Source organism: Panthera onca, chromosome E2 (genome assembly GCF_046562875.1).
Source record: "Panthera onca isolate mPanOnc1 chromosome E2, mPanOnc1 haplotype 2, whole genome shotgun sequence".
Lineage (NCBI taxonomy): Eukaryota > Metazoa > Chordata > Mammalia > Carnivora > Felidae > Panthera > Panthera onca.
The window spans coordinates 2942442-2958697 of record NC_138353.1 but is presented as its reverse complement, the minus strand read 5'-3'; the positions used below and the strand labels follow the sequence as shown (position 1 = coordinate 2958697).

At 54.0% G+C, this 16256-nt stretch overlaps 1 protein-coding gene across 1 annotated transcript; it reads right to left on the bottom strand.

Annotated features, from left to right (window-relative positions):
* Positions 1 to 7080: 7080 nt before the first annotated feature.
* ZNF579 (zinc finger protein 579) lies at positions 7081 to 10359 on the bottom strand. Its single transcript, XM_060652502.3, has 2 exons — positions 10239 to 10359; positions 7081 to 9202 (listed from the first exon to the last, which is right to left on the bottom strand). Exon 2 carries the CDS (start codon positions 9198 to 9200, stop codon positions 7512 to 7514), a length of 1689 nt encoding a protein of 562 aa, XP_060508485.3. The 5' UTR covers positions 9201 to 9202; positions 10239 to 10359; the 3' UTR covers positions 7081 to 7511.
* Positions 10360 to 16256: the final 5897 nt, after the last annotated feature.

Genomic DNA, 16256 nt, shown 5'->3' with positions numbered 1-16256 from the left:
ATGACCTGAGCCGAAGTCGGAAGCTCAATCGACTGAGCCCCTCCAGGCGGCCCTGCTTTATTCTCTCTCGATGGCATTGATACAGGTGGATCTCAACGTTGTATGGGACCATAATATACATTTATATGAAATAAGTAACATTGTATGGGAGTGTAAGCATAAACATCCCTGAGTGCATATGGATACAAATAAGTAAATAAATAAATAAATAGGGGAAGGAGACAGAACAGTCTTCAAAACTGTATCTGGATGCTTCTCCCTCCCCTCCCCTCCCCTCCCCTCCTCTCTCCTCCCCTCCATGTGGGCTGTGCTCCATGACTTGTGCAGAGTGAAAGGGGGAGGGGTCGCTTTACAGTGAAGACACCTGGCAATCAGCACACGTCCCTGTCTGCCAGGTGACCAGGGCGGCACCATCCGTGGTCAGTCAAGTGGATCCACGTGCTCCCCCTCCCCCCACACCGCCCCCTCTGAGAGGACGTGCTGAGAAAAGCACTTAGCCGGCTGGCTTCGGGTTTCTCCCCAGGACGCCCCAAAGCGGTCAAAGTCCTCAAAACCCAAGGCAAGTTTGGGAAATGATCACAGACCAGCGGAGACTTGAGAAGGCATGGCAGAGGCCGGGCGGTACCCCGGGTGGGGTCCTGGAACAGAAAAGGGGCATCAAGGGAAAGTGAGCTAAATGCGAGTAACGCCTCGCGTTTGGTTGACAGCAGTCTAGTGGCTTTGGTTCCTGGGTTTTGAGAGCTGCGCTGTGGTAACGGGAGAGGGTAGCGCGAGGGGGCCCTGACTCGGGGACACATGGGAAGTCCCCGTACTATCACTGCAAATTCTGTGAAACCGAAAACTGTTCTAAAAAGAAAAGGTTATTTATTTTTAATGTTTTTTATTTATTTTTTGAGAAAGAGTGATGGGAGACAGCACATGAGCAGGGGAGGGGCAGACAGAGAGGGAGACACAGAATCCGAAGCAGGCGCCAGGCTCCGAGCTGTCAGCACAGAGCCTGACGTGGGGCTCGAACCCACAAACCGTGAGATCATGACCTGAGCCGAAGTCGGAAGCTTAACCGACTGAGCCACCCAGGTGCCCCAAGGAAAGCTTATTTAAAACGCAAACCAGGTGGGCTTAACAGAACCTTTGCCCCCCTCCTCACTAGTTAATTCTCCAAACAGAAGCCAGAGGGAATCTGTTAAATCAGGAGAGGAGTCTGTGCCATTCAGGGGGTACGTATTCCCCAACATTTATCAAATGGTAACACGGAAAATGCATGCATTTCACCGTATTTAAATTTTTACCAAGGACAAGAAGCCTAAACAAATATTTGATATCTTGTTACAATATGCATGCCGCCGCAGTGTTTAGGCGGTGATATGAACTAATATTTGCAAATTGCTCTGAAATGATTTTTTTTTAAAGGCAGATATACGGGATCTGTCTGTAATTTCCACTCAATTTTTCTGGAAACGTAAAACTGCTCACCAAAGGAAAGTGTATTAAATTTTAAAAAGATGAATGTTGGATAGATTGCTGGACAGACAAATGAAAGGATAGATGAATAGGACATGAAGCAAATAGAGCAAAATGCTCATTGTAGACTCTCTTGGGTTAATGTATGTATTTACTTTCTAATTCTTTCCACTTTTTTTCATTTTATTTATTTTAGAGACAGTGTGAGCAAGCAGGGGAGAGGGGCAGAGGGAGAGAGAATCCTAAGCAGACTCCATGCTCAGCACAGAATCCAGTACAGGGCTTGATCCCATGACCCTGGGATCATGACCTGAGCCAAAATCAAAAATCAGACTCTCCACCGACTGAGCCGCCCAAGCACCCAATTTTTTCCATTTTCTATGTGTTTTAAGATTTTCAAATGTTGGAGCACCTGGCTGGCTGTCGGTGAAGCATCTGACTCTTAGTAACAGGGTCCTGAGTTTGAGCTCTATATAGGCATAGAGTTTAGTTTAAAAAAAAAAATTTTTTTTTAAGGGCGCCTGAGTGGCTCAGTCAGTTAAGCATCCAACTTCAGCTCAGATCATGATCTCACGGTTCACCAGTTCAAGCCTCACATCGGGCTCTAGTGCTGACAGCTCAGAGCCTGGAGCCTCCTTCGGATTCTGTGTTTGTGTGTGTGTGTCTTTCTCTCTGCCCCTCCCTTCTCATGCTCGCTCTCTCTCTCTCTCTCTCTCCCTCTCAAAAATAAATAAACATTAAAAAAATTAAAAATTTTTTTTCCCACTATTAAAAGTCTAAAGTGAAGTCAACTTGTGCCAGCCTCCACATGATCCCCACCCCCCAGGGCTCTCTTCCCATGTCACGTGGAGTAGAAATCAGACTCTTCATGGTTTCTCTACCAGATCTGGACCCCCCGATTCTCCCTGATTTCTTCCCCCTGTCTCCCTCCTTCTCTCTCCTTCCTGGTGGCCTCTGTGCTCCCTGAACACATCAGACACCTTCCTGCCTAGAGCCTTTGCACCAGCTGTGCCCCTTCCTGGGACTCATCTCCTTCAGTTCCTGCTCCAATGCCTCCCCCATCCCACACCTTGCTCCACACCATGTGTCCCCTCCTAAGATGTTTTTTTTTATTTTAAAAAAGTTTATATATTTATTTTGAGAGAGGGAGGGAGAGCACCCGAGAGAGGGAGGAAGAGAATCCCAAGCAGGTTCTGCACAGTCAGCACAGAGCCTGATGTGGGGCTTGATCTCATGAGCTGCCAGATCATGACCTGAGCTGAAACCTATAGTTGGATTCTTCACCGACTGAGCCACCCAGGTGCCCACTAAGATGTTTTGTATAGTTTACCTTCTTTGTTTGGCTTTGTGTCTGTCTCCTGCCACTACCATGGAAGCCCCATGTGGGCAGGGATTTGGGTCGGTTTCATTAACCAGGGAGTGATCAGCACCTAGGACAGTGCCCAGCACATAGTGGGGGCTCAGTAAATACCCGCTGAATCCGTGACCTACGTGTATTGGTCAATCTGTGCTTCTTGCCAAAACGTAACCTTGTCTGATGTTTTCCCCACCTAGAGCCCAGTACTTTGCACAGAGCCAAGAGTTTTAAGATGGGGGCACCTGGGTGTCTCAGTCGGTTAAGTATCCGACTTTGCTCAGGTCATGATCCCTCAGTTCAAGGGTTCTATCCCGGCGTCAGGCTCTACGATGACAGCATGAGTTTGCTTCAGATTCTCCATATCCCTCCCCCCCCCTCTCTCTGCCCCTCCCCACCCTCTCTCTCTTCCCCCAAAATAAATAAATATTTAAAAAAGAGTTTTAGGATGAATGAATGAATGAATGAATGAACAAATGAACAGGGTAAGAATGAATCTTTGTATAAGGGCTAAGAGCACAGGCTTTGTCATTGCAATGCTTGGAGATGTACCCAGATCGGCTCCTTACCAGCCAAGAGACCCCGGGCGTGTCAGTTCACTGAGCTTCCTTCTCCGGATAATGGAGCCCCCACGGGGAACCCTCATATCTCCCTGATGGGATGTAAGTGGTGTGGCCGCTTTGGGAAACAGTTCTGACAGTTTCTTAAAAAGTGTATCATGAGCTTTTCACACAGCCTAACAATTCTGCTCCTGGGAGTGTGCCCAAGAGAACAAAACCCATGTCCGCAGGAAGGGTCGTCCCATGTGTTCCCAGTGGGACTATTCATAACAGGCGAAGAGCAGACACGACCCAGGTGTCCATCAGCAGATGAATGGCCGAACACAATGCGATATGCCCTGCAAGGGGACGTTACTCAGCCATAAAGAGAATGAAGTACTGGTAAAATGTGCAGTGTGGACGAACCGTAAAGACAGTATGCTGAGTGAAAGAAGCCAGACATGGGAGGCCACCTATTGTATGACCCATTGATAGGAACTGCCCAGGAAAGGCGAATCTGTTAAGACAGAAAGTAGATTCATGGTTGCCTGGGGCTGGGAGTGGGGATGGGAAGTGACTGTTACCGGGCACAGGAGATCTTTTGGGGATGCTGGATATGCTCTATCATTTGATTTTGGTGATAGTTGCACAATCCTGTAAACTTACTAAAAGTCATTGAGTTGTGCACTTAACACGAGCAAATTCTATGCGGTGGGGGAGGGAGGGGAAGATATCTCAATAAAGCTGTTTAAGAAAAAAAAAATTGGAGAGCGTCTGGCTTCGGCTCAGGTCATGACCTCTTAGTTCCTGGGTTTGAGCCCTGCGTAGGGCTCTGTGCTGATGGCTCAGAGCCTGGAACCTGCTTCGGATTCTGTGTCTCCCTCTCTCTCTGCCCCTCCCCTGCTCGCCCTCTGTCTCTCTCTCTCTCTCTGTCAAAAATAAACATTTAAAAATTTAAAAAGAAAAAACTTGGAGCCCATAACAGTGTGTACCTATTGATGGTGTTGTAAAGATTAAATGAGACGTAGGGTAAATACCCAAGAAATGTGTTTGTATGATTATGAACACACGTGATTGAGGTCACGTGTGCAAACTGCTCAGCGCAAGGAACGAGTAGCCTACAGGGTTTGATTCATGAACAGCAGTACTATCACCCCCCAAGAATAGTAACCATGCGCGTGTTCTATCATTTTCTGTGCGTGTCCCACATATCAGTTTTCTCGTCTGCAAAGTGGGAGACCTGGGCTTCAGCTTTAGGGAACTTTTCTCACCCTAAATTCTGTATTTTCTTCTAGGAATGTTTCTCTCCAATACAGCAGATCCTCAAGGCAGAGTAAGTGGGGATGGGGGGAGAGGAGGAGGGTGGTAGGCAAACCCACGGAGGGGTGGGGGTATGATGCCTTGGGGCCTGGAGACTGGGATGCATGTAAGGAGGGGATCGTGTGCCTGGGCGCTGATCCTAAGGGTTATGTCGGCCTGGTTAAGGGTGTTCAGGGTGTAGAGCTGGTCCAGCCTGGGTTCAAATTCCGTGCCCGCTATTTCCTAGCTATGAGATTTTGGACAAGGGACTCCCCTCTCTGAATGTTGTTTTGCCCCTAGAAAAGGGTAAGGATGTTTCCTAATTCCCAATGGAGTGGTGAGGATTCCCGAGATCATGTCTATACCAGCCTGGGAAAACAACAAAGCAACGACAGCAATGACTTCCCTCCCTGGTGGCAACCACTGTTTTTCAGCCTTTTCCACAAGGTACCCCGTTGAATACAAAGGACTCAATTCATGGTGGTGATTTCCAAAGTAGGACAAATGACTTCACTTTAATCCTGTTTGCCTCTTCTGTAAAGGGGGCTATATAACCCCCTCCGTCAATGAGCTGTATCAGTGTGGTTGTGCTGAAAAGGTGTCTGGCCCTTGTAGGTGCTCGCTAAATGGTAGCCCCTGTTTGGATGCAGTAATAGGGAGTCGCTGAAGGTTCCTGGGGAGGGAAGTAGCTTTGATGTCATGAACGCACATCCCAGCTCCCCAGCTGCTCACACCTGAGGCCTAGTTGCAGGATCTAGTTGGTTGGAGAACTGTCTCATTTGGGAACCCTGATTTATTTGTGCCAATATTTCATTATTGTCCACGTCGTCTGCTGGTCTTCAGTTCCATGAGGCTGATGCCCAGGTGGTCTCACTCATCACTCTGCTCCTAGCATCCAGGCCTGGGTGGTGCAGTGACAATCAAACAGATGACCTTTGTTGAATGCCTACTATGTGCCAGGCACTGTTCCAAGGGCTCAGCCAAGATGTGTTAAATCTTTCACAAGGGGGGAATTCTGCACAGCTCTGAGTCAGTTATCTCCCTTCCTAGACCCTCAACCTCCATCCTTCTGGCTTCCCTCCCTCCTGCCTGCTCCTGCCTGGTGTTTCCATCACACCAGGGCATGACCTTCCCTCCCAAAGCCTCCGTTTGTTGCCCTGGAAAACCAGGATGATCTCACCCCTCTTTTCCTGGCCTTACAGGCATAAAGATGCCTAAGTGGACGATGTCATTGTTTGCAAAGGGCAAGAGAGAGCCACTGAAGGTGCTAGAGGAAGGCAGGATGTCAACAGAAGGAAAGGGAAGGGGTTTAAAGAAGATTGGCTTGGACACACCCTTCCCCCTCTACTCAAGACCCAAACAAATGGGTATGTGTGTGTGTGTGGGGGGGGAACATTAGAAAGTTTGCAGAAAATGACACTTCCCCCCCAACCCCCAATTCCTTGTGGTTTCTCAAACATGCAGCACCAACCCACCTCACAGCATTTGTCCCTGCTGTTCCCTCCACCAGGTTCTTCATTCAGGTCAAAGGTCATCTCACCAGAGGGTGAGATGCTCACTCATCACAGCGCCATGTGGTTTTCTTAGAAACCCTTACGATATCTGGTGCTCTACAGCAGATGGGTTTATTATCTGGACCAGCTCTGTCCCGAGACAACTTCTTGCAATGATAGAATGTTCTAGATCTGTGCTGTCCAACAGGGCAGACCCAGCCGCCCGCCACTCGGGGCTCCTGAACACTGAGGAACTGAACTTGTATCCGTTCGTAACTATTTTATTTCAAATGTATTTACTTGTTCTAAATCTAAATAGAAACAGCCATGTGCGGCTGGTGGCTAAACTCTATTGGGTGGTGCAGATCTAGAATCCCAGCTCCTCATAGTGGGGGCACTGGTTTTCTCCTCTCCAGCACCCCCAGGGGCCCATCGTTGTGCCTGCCAGATGTTTGCTGAAGGAACGCACGAAGAGCGGGCGCCTGGGTGGCTCAGTCGGTTAGACGTCTGACTCTCGGTTTCCGCTCAGGTCATGATCTCATGGTTTCTGAGTCTGAGTCCCTGTTGGGCTCTGTGCTGGCAGTGTGGAGACTGCTTGGGATTCTCTCTCTCCCTCTTTCTCTCTGCCCTTCCCCCCCCCCCCCCAGTGCTGTCTCCGACGCTCTCAAAATAAGTAAATAAAATAAAATAAAAAAGGAATACATGCAGAGATTACACAAGGGGGGGGGGTGCCTGGGGCTCCCCAAAGATGCCTGGACGGATGGTAACCTGGGTTGTCTCACTCCCGTTTCTCCTCCTGAGTCTCTTGCTGGCTGAGCCCCTCCCTCCCAGTCCCTGATGTGAGTGTGTGGATCCCTCCTGCTTGGAACCCAAGCTCAGGGTCTGCGCCCCCCTGCAGCCCCCCCCCCCCCCCAGACAGCCTCACTCTCTCCTGTTTCACGAACTCACATTTATTCACAGACAGACAAAGGGACAGGGATGGACCTTTGCTCACTGGGGACCCCCAGCGTCTGGCAGTTCCAAAGAGGTGACGGTGTCCAGTGTGTATCATGGGGGACAGCCAGGCAGGGGATTCCCCCCCCCCCCCCACCCCCAGTCTCCATATCTCTGGCCAATATTCTCCGCCTCCTTTTTTCCGAGTAGTCCTGCCTTCAGAGGCCTGCTGGCGCAAGCAGTTCCTAACCAGGGTCGGGGGGCCTGGGGGTGGGCGATGGGGAGGGAGGGGCGGTCCAGGGCCCCCCCTCCTTAGTGTTGAGGGCTGGAAGGGGACGGGTGGGGAGACAGAGGAGGCGCCTGCTCTTGGACTTCCCTCCTCCGTCTGGCAAACCGGGAGCCAAATGGAGCGGCCGAGAGTGGGTGTGAAGGTCAGGAGGCCAGGCCGCCCGACCCGCGCAGGTGAGCCTTGCTGTCGAGCTCTTCTTCCTCCATCTGGAAGGCCGAATGGTCCTGGCTGTCGAAACAGGAGGCGCTGAGGAAGACAGGGGGAGCCGGTGGCGGCGACTGGGGTGGGGACCCCGGGGAGGGCGGCTCTTCCTTGATGTGTGCGACGGGCAGCGGGAGCCCTTCCTCGTCCTCCTGCCCGGCTGGCGGCGGCGGCGGGGGCGGCGGGGGCGACGGCGGGGCCTGGGCCTGGAGCGCCTGCAGGGCGGCGGCCCTCTCCAGCTCAGCGCGGTGGCAGCGTTGGTGGCGCAGGAGGCTGTAGGCGCGCGAGAAGCGGCGCGGGCAGCGCGGGCAGGGGTGCGGGGCCGGGCCCCCCGCGTGCACCTGCGCGTGGCGGGCCAGGTCCGCCAGGCGCTTGAACTCCCGCTGGCAGCGCACGCACTGGAACGGGCGCGCCCCTGAGTGGGTCACCCCGTGCTGTCGCAGGTGCGCCCGGCGCCGGAAGCCCTTGCCGCACTCGGGGCACCAGAAGCGGGGCTCCCCGGCTGGGGGCCGGGCCGGGGCGGCGTCGCCTCCGTTCTGCCCGCCTTCTCCCCCCTCCGAGGCGCTCCCGCACTCGGCCCCCTCGCCCCCCTCGGGCCCCTTCCCTGAGTTCCGTCCGCCCGAGGCCTTGTCGTCCTTCCTGCCCGCCGGGGGCAGCGGGGCCAGGAGGCTGAGCGCGCCGTGGACGCGGCGGTGCTGGCGGAGGTAGGAGGCGAGGCGGAAGGCCAGGCCGCAGTCCGGGCACACGAAGGGGCGGTCGGTGGAGTGGACCAGCCGGTGGCGGGACAGCGACCAGGGCCTGGCGAAGGCCTTGAGGCAGATGGAGCACTGGTGGCGCTTGGGGCGGGGCGGGGGGCCCCCTTCCCCCTCCTGCTCCCCCTCGGGGCGCAGACACGGGTGCGCTTTGAGCTCGCCCTTCGTGGCGAAGGCTTCGCGACAGCGGAGGCACAGCAGCGTCCAGTCGGCCTGGAGCAGGACCTGCTTCTCCTCCTGGCGCCCGGCCGCCAGCGCCAGCTCGGCCCTCAGCTCGGCCGCCCCGGCCTCGGCCTCCTCCTCCTCCGACTCGCGGGGCTCCGAGCTCGCGGGGGCCGCCAGCGTGGCCGGCTCCCCCGCCGGCCACGTCTCGGGCCACGCTGCCTCCTCCTCGGCGGCCCCCGCCGCCGCGGTGCTCGGCTGCTCGGCGCTGGCGTCCTGCGGGCCCCAGCTGGTCTCCGCGGCCTCCTTGGCCGCCCTCTCGATGGCCAGCTCGACCTCGCCGCCCGCGTGCTCCTGGGCCAGGTGGCGCCTGAGCTGGGCGGGCTCAGGGAAGGTGCGGGGGCAGGCGGCGCAGCGCAGCGGGGGTTGGGGCCCGTGGCCACGCAGGTGGCGGGAGAGGTGCGCAGGCCGGCGGAAGGCCTTGGGGCACAGGGGGCAGGCGTGGGGTCGGAGACCCGAGTGGCTCAGCCGGTGCCGGGAGAGGTAGTAGGGGAAGCGGAAGAGGCGGCCGCAGGTGGGGCAGGGCAGGGGGGCCCGAGGGGCTCCAGCGCCCCCCCTGCCACGGCCTCGGCCTCGGCCACGGCCCCGGCCGCGGCCCCGGCCCCGGCCACGGTGAGGCGGGCTGCCCTGGGCGGGTGGAGGGGGCTGCGGATCCATGCCTGTAAGGAGAAAGGGGAGACAAGGAGACATTGTGGGGAGGGTGTTGGATCAAGGGAGATGTGGGCAGGGAAGCAGAGACAGAGAGCCAGACGGAGATGCAGAGATGGTCAGGTGTTTAGCCAGGCAAAGGAGAGAGCCAGCAAGACAGAAGAGACACAGAGAGGTGGGGACAGAAAGACAGACAGCAGGAGAAGCGGTCAGACAGGATGGTGGGAGACAGCAGGAGAGAGAGGTGAGGACTCCCAGCAGAGACAGAGATGAGGAGAAAACAAAGAGGTTTGGGGAGAGAGGGTGCAGACACAGAGACCAGAAGAACCTCAGCAGGGTGGAGGTGGGGAGAGACAGCGAGACAGCGAGAGGGAACAAGCCAGAGACACGGACAGGAGAGGAGACAGGGAGACAGTGAGCCAAGCGCTCTTCCTCAGGGGCCGGGCTGGAGCGTTTTGGGAGGGGCTGGGAACCAGCCTGTGGTGCCCGAGTGGAGGGGGTGGAATTCAACACTGGGAGGCCCCGGAAATGGAATGTGGGTACCCAGACCGGGGTCTGGGAGAGGCCAGGAGTAGGAGGGCTGCCTCAGCCTCTCAGCCCAGGAGAAGGCTGGGCGGCCACACTCCTGGGACTGAGGGAGGTGGGCGCCGGGGCCTGGGACCCCAGGTTTGGGAGGTGGCTGGGATCCACTCCTGTGTGGGAAGCGGTATGGATTCCTGGGTCCCAGGGGCAGAGAGGATTGAGGGAGGGGGCTGGGCTCCTAAGACAAGGGAGAGGAGGGGACTGGGGGCTCCACTGCCTGAATGCTCCAGGGAGGAGGCTGCTGGGGGCCAGGCCCCTGGACGCCTGCCCCCCACCAAGGCTGCTGGGGTCCCGAGCCCTAGGTGCCCAAGGAGGTTGGGGTGGGGGGGCGATCTCCCCACTGGGCCCAGCCTGCGGTTCCCCGCAGGCCTGATCAGCAGAATTGGGGCCGCAGTTCGAGGCCTCACAGATTTCTGGGCCCAGGGCCTGGGGCTCGGCCCTGATCACTGGGTATAGGGTTCTTACCTCCGCCTCCTTCGCTCCTTTCTTCCTTCCCCGCGGCCGGCCAAACGCGGACGGTGGTGGCGGGGAGGGAGGGAGGGAGGGCCCGAGCGTGGTGGGGGGTGGAGGAGGCTGGGCTCGGTGTCACCGCCTAAGCCTTCCCCCCGGAAACCGGGTCTTTCCACGGAGCCCCGAAGAGGAAAGACTGGCTGGGAAGCCGGAAGCGGGAGGACGAGGGGACCCAGGGGGCGGGGAGGGAGGGCGGCTTGGATTCCTGGGTCCTGCACGGGGAGGGGGCTGCGGGCCTGGGAGGCCGGGTCCAGCTCCCCTCCCCGCCCCAACAGACACACATATTCATTCATGGCTTCAACAAATACACATTTATCAGGTCCTGTCTGTGCCAGGCACTGTGTCGGGAGAGGGGGGTGCCAGGGGACCGCGATGAATGAGGCGGTGGCAGAGGCCTCAGGGAAAGTGGGGGCGCTCTGGACTCGAACCCGATTCCAGCCATCACTTGGCTGCCTGAGCAAGCGACTTCCCCTTCTCCTGGCCTCAGTGTACCCCTCCATGATAAGCCCTGTGCATAATCATTCGCTCCTAAGACACCAGTATTTACTGAGCACCTACTCCAAGTCCGTTCTGCATATTCCTTGCCACACATACTCACTCCATCCTAAGCTACCGAGATCCGCTGAGCACCTACTATGGGCTAGCTCTGTCCTTGGTGCTGGAGCTTCAGTGGCAAAGACACAGGCCATTGGACCCTGTCTGCAGGAATCTCAAGGAGGACGCAGTCAGACACAGATCCAATTGCCCTCCTGGAAAAATGTGCTCTGTCGCAGGAAAGAGGGTTTGGTGGGAACACAGAGAACAGAGACGGCACTGAGCTGATCCCACACAGGGGTGAGAGCAACCCTCAAGGTCTTGCAGGAGGCAACACTGTTTCAGCGGAAACTTGCACGAGGAAAGTCAAGGGTTAGGGATGAGAAGGACGAGCGAATGGAAAGGGTAGAGACGTGTGCCTCCACACGACACCTCAAATACCTGATGCTGAGCAGAAAAGGCACGTGGTGGAGGTATGCCTGCAGCTAGTCGCCGTTGGTTTAGGGTGAAATACATGCTCAACATTGTTGGCAAGAGTGTGGGAACTGGAACCTCTTGTACACGGCTGGGGCGAATGGAATTTGACGTTTATTTGTTTTTGAGAGAGAGAGACCGATAGAGCACGAGTGGGGGAGGGGCAGAGAGAGAGAGAGAGAGACAGAGAGAGAGAGACAGAGAGAGGGAGATACAGATTCTGAAGCAGGCTCCAGGCTCTGAACTGTCAGCACAGAGCCCGACGCGGGGCTCGAACCCACAAACCATGAGATCATGACCTGAGCCAAAGTTGGATGCCTAACCGACTACTGAGCCACCCAGGCGCCCTGGGGCGAGTGAAGTTTGGAACAACCTTAACAAGTGAACAATTCCAGGATCTCTTCTGTCAGACCTGTTTGGAAACATGCAAAATGAAATCTGTATCAGGAATGAGTGTAGGACTACATATCACTGCAGAAGCCCAGAAATGAGCTAAATGCCCATCCGTGGAGGATTCGAGCGAGAAGTCATGACTGATCTGCCCAGTGGAATGCTGTGTGTCGTCATCATCATCAGATTAATAAAAAAGATGAATATAATAACAACAACAACAACAGAATGAAGAAACTTACTGGGTAAAAATATGAAAGGCTCCAAGTAACAATGTGAAGGGAAGGGGCGGGGGGGGGGGGGAAAGGCAGCTGGAAAACAGTCTGTAACCTGTTCTAACTATCTGCTCATCAGTGGTTTGCATCTGGAAGAACTGGACGAGGAGACGGGAAACTCGCAACTTTGTGTAACTCTCAGAACTGAAACTTACTACACTCTATCCTTTTGTACTTTTTGAATTTGAAACCATGTGAATGTGTTCCATACTCAAGAGAGTAAAGGTACAAGAAATAAATGGGAGGGAGGAGGGTAATGAAAAAGAAATAAAATGAAAATTAATAATAGTGTAGCCTTGTAAGCGCCTTACAAATACAAACCCAGTTGTGTCTCCTTGCCATATGGAGTGGGTCATGTTATTCTCCCATTTTAAAGAATGGTAAAGCGAGGCACTAAAACATTTCAAAGCTAAGCGAGTCTCCAGGAGTCTTTGCATCTCACAAAGAGATGGGGGAGACAACAGAGGCCTACAGCTTGATTTTTAAAAGCATCTGGGCGGGGCGCCTGGGTGGCTCAGTCGGTTAAGTGTTGGACTTCAGCTTAGGTCATGATCTCGCAGTCTGTGGGTTCGAGCCCCGCGTCAGGCTCTGTGCTGACAGCTCAGAACCTGGAGCCTGTCTCAGATTCTGTGTCTCCCTCTTTCTCTGACTCTCCTCTGTTCGTGCGCGCTCTCTCTCTCTGTCTCAAAAATAAATAAATGTTAAAAAAAATAAATAAAAGCATCTGGTCAATAATACTACTTTCTAAAGGATATATATGTATGAGTGAAAGTCTAAAAATACCATGGAGATAATAACTACCAAATATGGGCTAGGGGGTGCCTTCTATGTTTTATTTTTTATATTTGAGAGAGAGAGAGAACGAACAGGGGAGGGGCAGAGAGAGAATCTGAAATGGGCTGACTTGGGGCTCAAATTCACAAACCTCGAGATTGTGGGGGCGCCTGGGTGGCTCAGCCGGTTAAGCGTCTGACTTCAGCTCAGGTCACGATCTCGCGGTCCGTGGGTTCGAGCCCCGCGTTGGGCTCTGTGCTGACTGCTCAGAGCCTGGAGCCTGCTTCCGATTCTGTGTCTCCCTCTCTCTCTGCCCCTCCCCCGTTCATGCTCTGTCTCTCTCTGTCTCAAAAATAAATAAACGTTAAAAAAAAAAAAAAAAAACAAACAACCTCAAGACTGTGATCTGAGCCAAAGTCAGACACTTAACTGACTAAGCCACCCAGGCACCCCAGGTAGGGGGTATTTTATAGCAGGGAGAAGCAATCAGATCCTAGAGGCGCCTATGGAGAGTGAGGTATATCTCTAATGTCCCAAAGCTGGTAGTATATAGGGGTGGGTGTGGCATTAATGTCAGTGGCATTGAATACATTCTTGATGTCACCATCGAGATGTCAACTATGCCTACCATCTAGTATCAGAATTTTTCATCTCCCCAAACAGAAATCTAGATCCATGAAGCTGTCACTCTCCATGCCCTTTCTCCTCCCAGCCCCTGGCAACCAACGTTCAGCTTTGTCTCTCTATGGCTTGGCCTACTGTGGACATTTCATATCGACTGAGTCATACAATACGTGATCTTTTATGACTTGTTTCTTTCACTTAGCATGTTTTCGAGATTCATCTATGTTGAGGCATGTATCCGTATGCCCTTCCTCTTTATGGTTGAATAATATTCCACTGTATGGGTAGACTGCATTGTGTTGGTCTGCCCATTTGTTCTTGGACATTGGGTTATTTCTACCTTTTGTTTGCTATTGTGAATAGTGCCGTTATGAACATTCAAGAATATATTTTTGTTTGAATGGCCGCTTTCAATTCTTCCGAGTCTATATCGAGGGGGTATGTGTGGTTATTTCACCTTCATTATCTATATTTTACAGGCTTAACGTTTTTTTCCTTACCCCCCCCCCCCAAAAAAAAAGGAAGGAAGGAAGGAAAATTCAGGAATGGAAAGGTGAGAAATAACGTGTCAAGCAGAGAGAACAGCATGTATGGGGTGGGGTGGGGTGGGGAGAGGGGTCTTGTCTTGGGGGAGACTGAGGGCCTTGGATTGGGACATCAGAGCCGGCAGTGTGGTGGAGAGAGCCCGGGAGCTGCACGAGCCACTGTGTCCAGCCTCTTAGTCCAAGCTGAATGCTGGACGCATTCCTAGCGCACTGAGAAGCCATTGAAAAGGTTTTAAGCTGGAGAGTCACATGATCCGATTAGTGTTTTAGAGAAATTCCTGTGGGACCCGCGTGGAGGCCCGGCCGGATGCAGGGGAGACCCAGGCTGGGAGCAGGGAGGAGGCGGGGCGCGGGCCCAGGTGAGAGAGGGGGGCCTGGGCAGGGCTGGCCTCTCGGGCAGGGGGCGGGACCTGGCTCTGATTGGCTCGGGGCTGCACTCCGGGGGGCCAGTCCCACTGCAACTGCCTCCTAATTGGCTCTCCTGCTTCCAGCCTCCCTACCTCCCCACCAGTCTCCCGCACCCAGAAATCACAGGCTGTCACTCCAGCGCTGAACAACCTCTCATGCTCCCCATCCTTTCCTCCCGAGTTCCTCACCCCTCCCTGTAAGGCTGGACGGGTCTGGCCCCTGGAGCCTCCCTCAGCTGACTGCCACCTCTCTCTCCCTGCTTCACTCTCTGCTCCAGCCACACCGTCCTCTTTGCTCTCTGTGGACCCCAGGGCCTTTGAACGTGCTGTTCTCCCTCTCCGGAATGCCCTTCCCCTAGATTTCCACGAAGTTTCCCTTACTCCCATCATTTCTTTCAGATGTCCTCAGAGACACCTCTCCTGTCCGCCTTAGCTAAAAGATCCCTCCTGTCATCCTCTGGTCCTTACTCTGCCTTAATTTCCAACCTGTACTTACAGCAAAGTAGCATTAGGCTACTTGTGGATTACCCACTGATTGCCCATCTCCCCCTCCGCAGGAGTAGAAATAATTCCCTGAGGGCAGGCTTTGCTGAAATGCTGAAATGCTCGCCCTTCAGCACCAAGCCGCGCACAGAAATGTGGATGAGGAGTGAAGAGGGGACGAGGCTGGGGCTTCAGGAGAGGGGGACCCCCTGAAGGGAGAAGACTGAGGCGGGGTGGGGAGACGAGGAGCTCGGGTGAGCGTCCAGGTGGCCGCCTGGACGGATCAGCTGCGAGCGAGTCGTCAGCGTCAGCCCAATAATCGGCTCTCTGGAGAGCAAAACCCTCCCTCGTTCCTTCGGAGCCTCAGTTAGCACACCTATGAAATGGGGCCACAGTGAGAGGTGTTAGGTACAGGGTCCAGCCTTGGGCCCTTGGGAGGCCCTGGGGTGGGTGGGTGGGGGAAATGGGTGAGTCCCTTTCGCTGTTGTCTCAGAAGAGAAAGGATTGGATTCGAGGTGAGGTGGGAGGAGTTGAGCCTCCACAGGTCCCTCTTCATTAATCCTTAGCTGGAGGCCATCTCCATGACAACCCTGGCTCCTTTCCAGACCCTCTGCGCTCGACACCGAGCAGGTCTCCAAGTGGGCGGGTCTTGTCCCTGGGGCGGTGCCTGAATCTAAGGGGGCGGGTCTTGTTTCTCAAAGACAGATTCTCTTTTTTTTCTTTTTTCTTTTTTTCTTTTTTTTTTTTTGCCCCAGGGGATGAGTCTGGTTCCTGGATCCCGGGTTGCCTCCTTTACTTTTTTTTTTTCTTGTGAGATACGAGACTCATAGACTAAAAGAGCACGATACAAATGCACAGTTAGCAAAGAATCATCAATGGATCACCTGATTAATACATGGAATGTTAGCTCCCACCCCAGAGTCCACAGAAGATTGGGCGTGATGCATCCAACCCCACTGTTCTGAGTTTTTATGGGCAAATGTTTTCCTCGCTTTTCTAGATGGTTCACGACCCACAATACATCCTAAACAGTATTATAGTTTTGCTGGCTTTATGAATGTGATATAAATGGAGTCATACTCCATGGGCTTCTTCTTGCCTTCTTGCATTGGGTTTCTTTGTAACTTTCATCCATGCAAATGTGGGTTTCTGCACTCCTTTCATTTCATTGCTGTATAGTATTCCACAGCATAATATAGCACTGTTTATTGATCTGCTATACTGTTGATGGATGTCTTATTCTGTTCTGGCTGCTGTAACAAAATACCGCAGACTGGGTGGCTTGTAAACAACAGAAATTTATTGCTCACAGTCCTGGAAGCCAGAGGTCCAAGATCAAGGCACCAGCATGCTTGCCTTCTGGGGAAGGCCCTCTTCTAGGCCCTCATGGCCACTGCCTTCTTGCTGCGTCCTCACATGGTGGAGAGGACTAGGGAATCACTCTGGAGCCTTTGGAATGTGGTCACT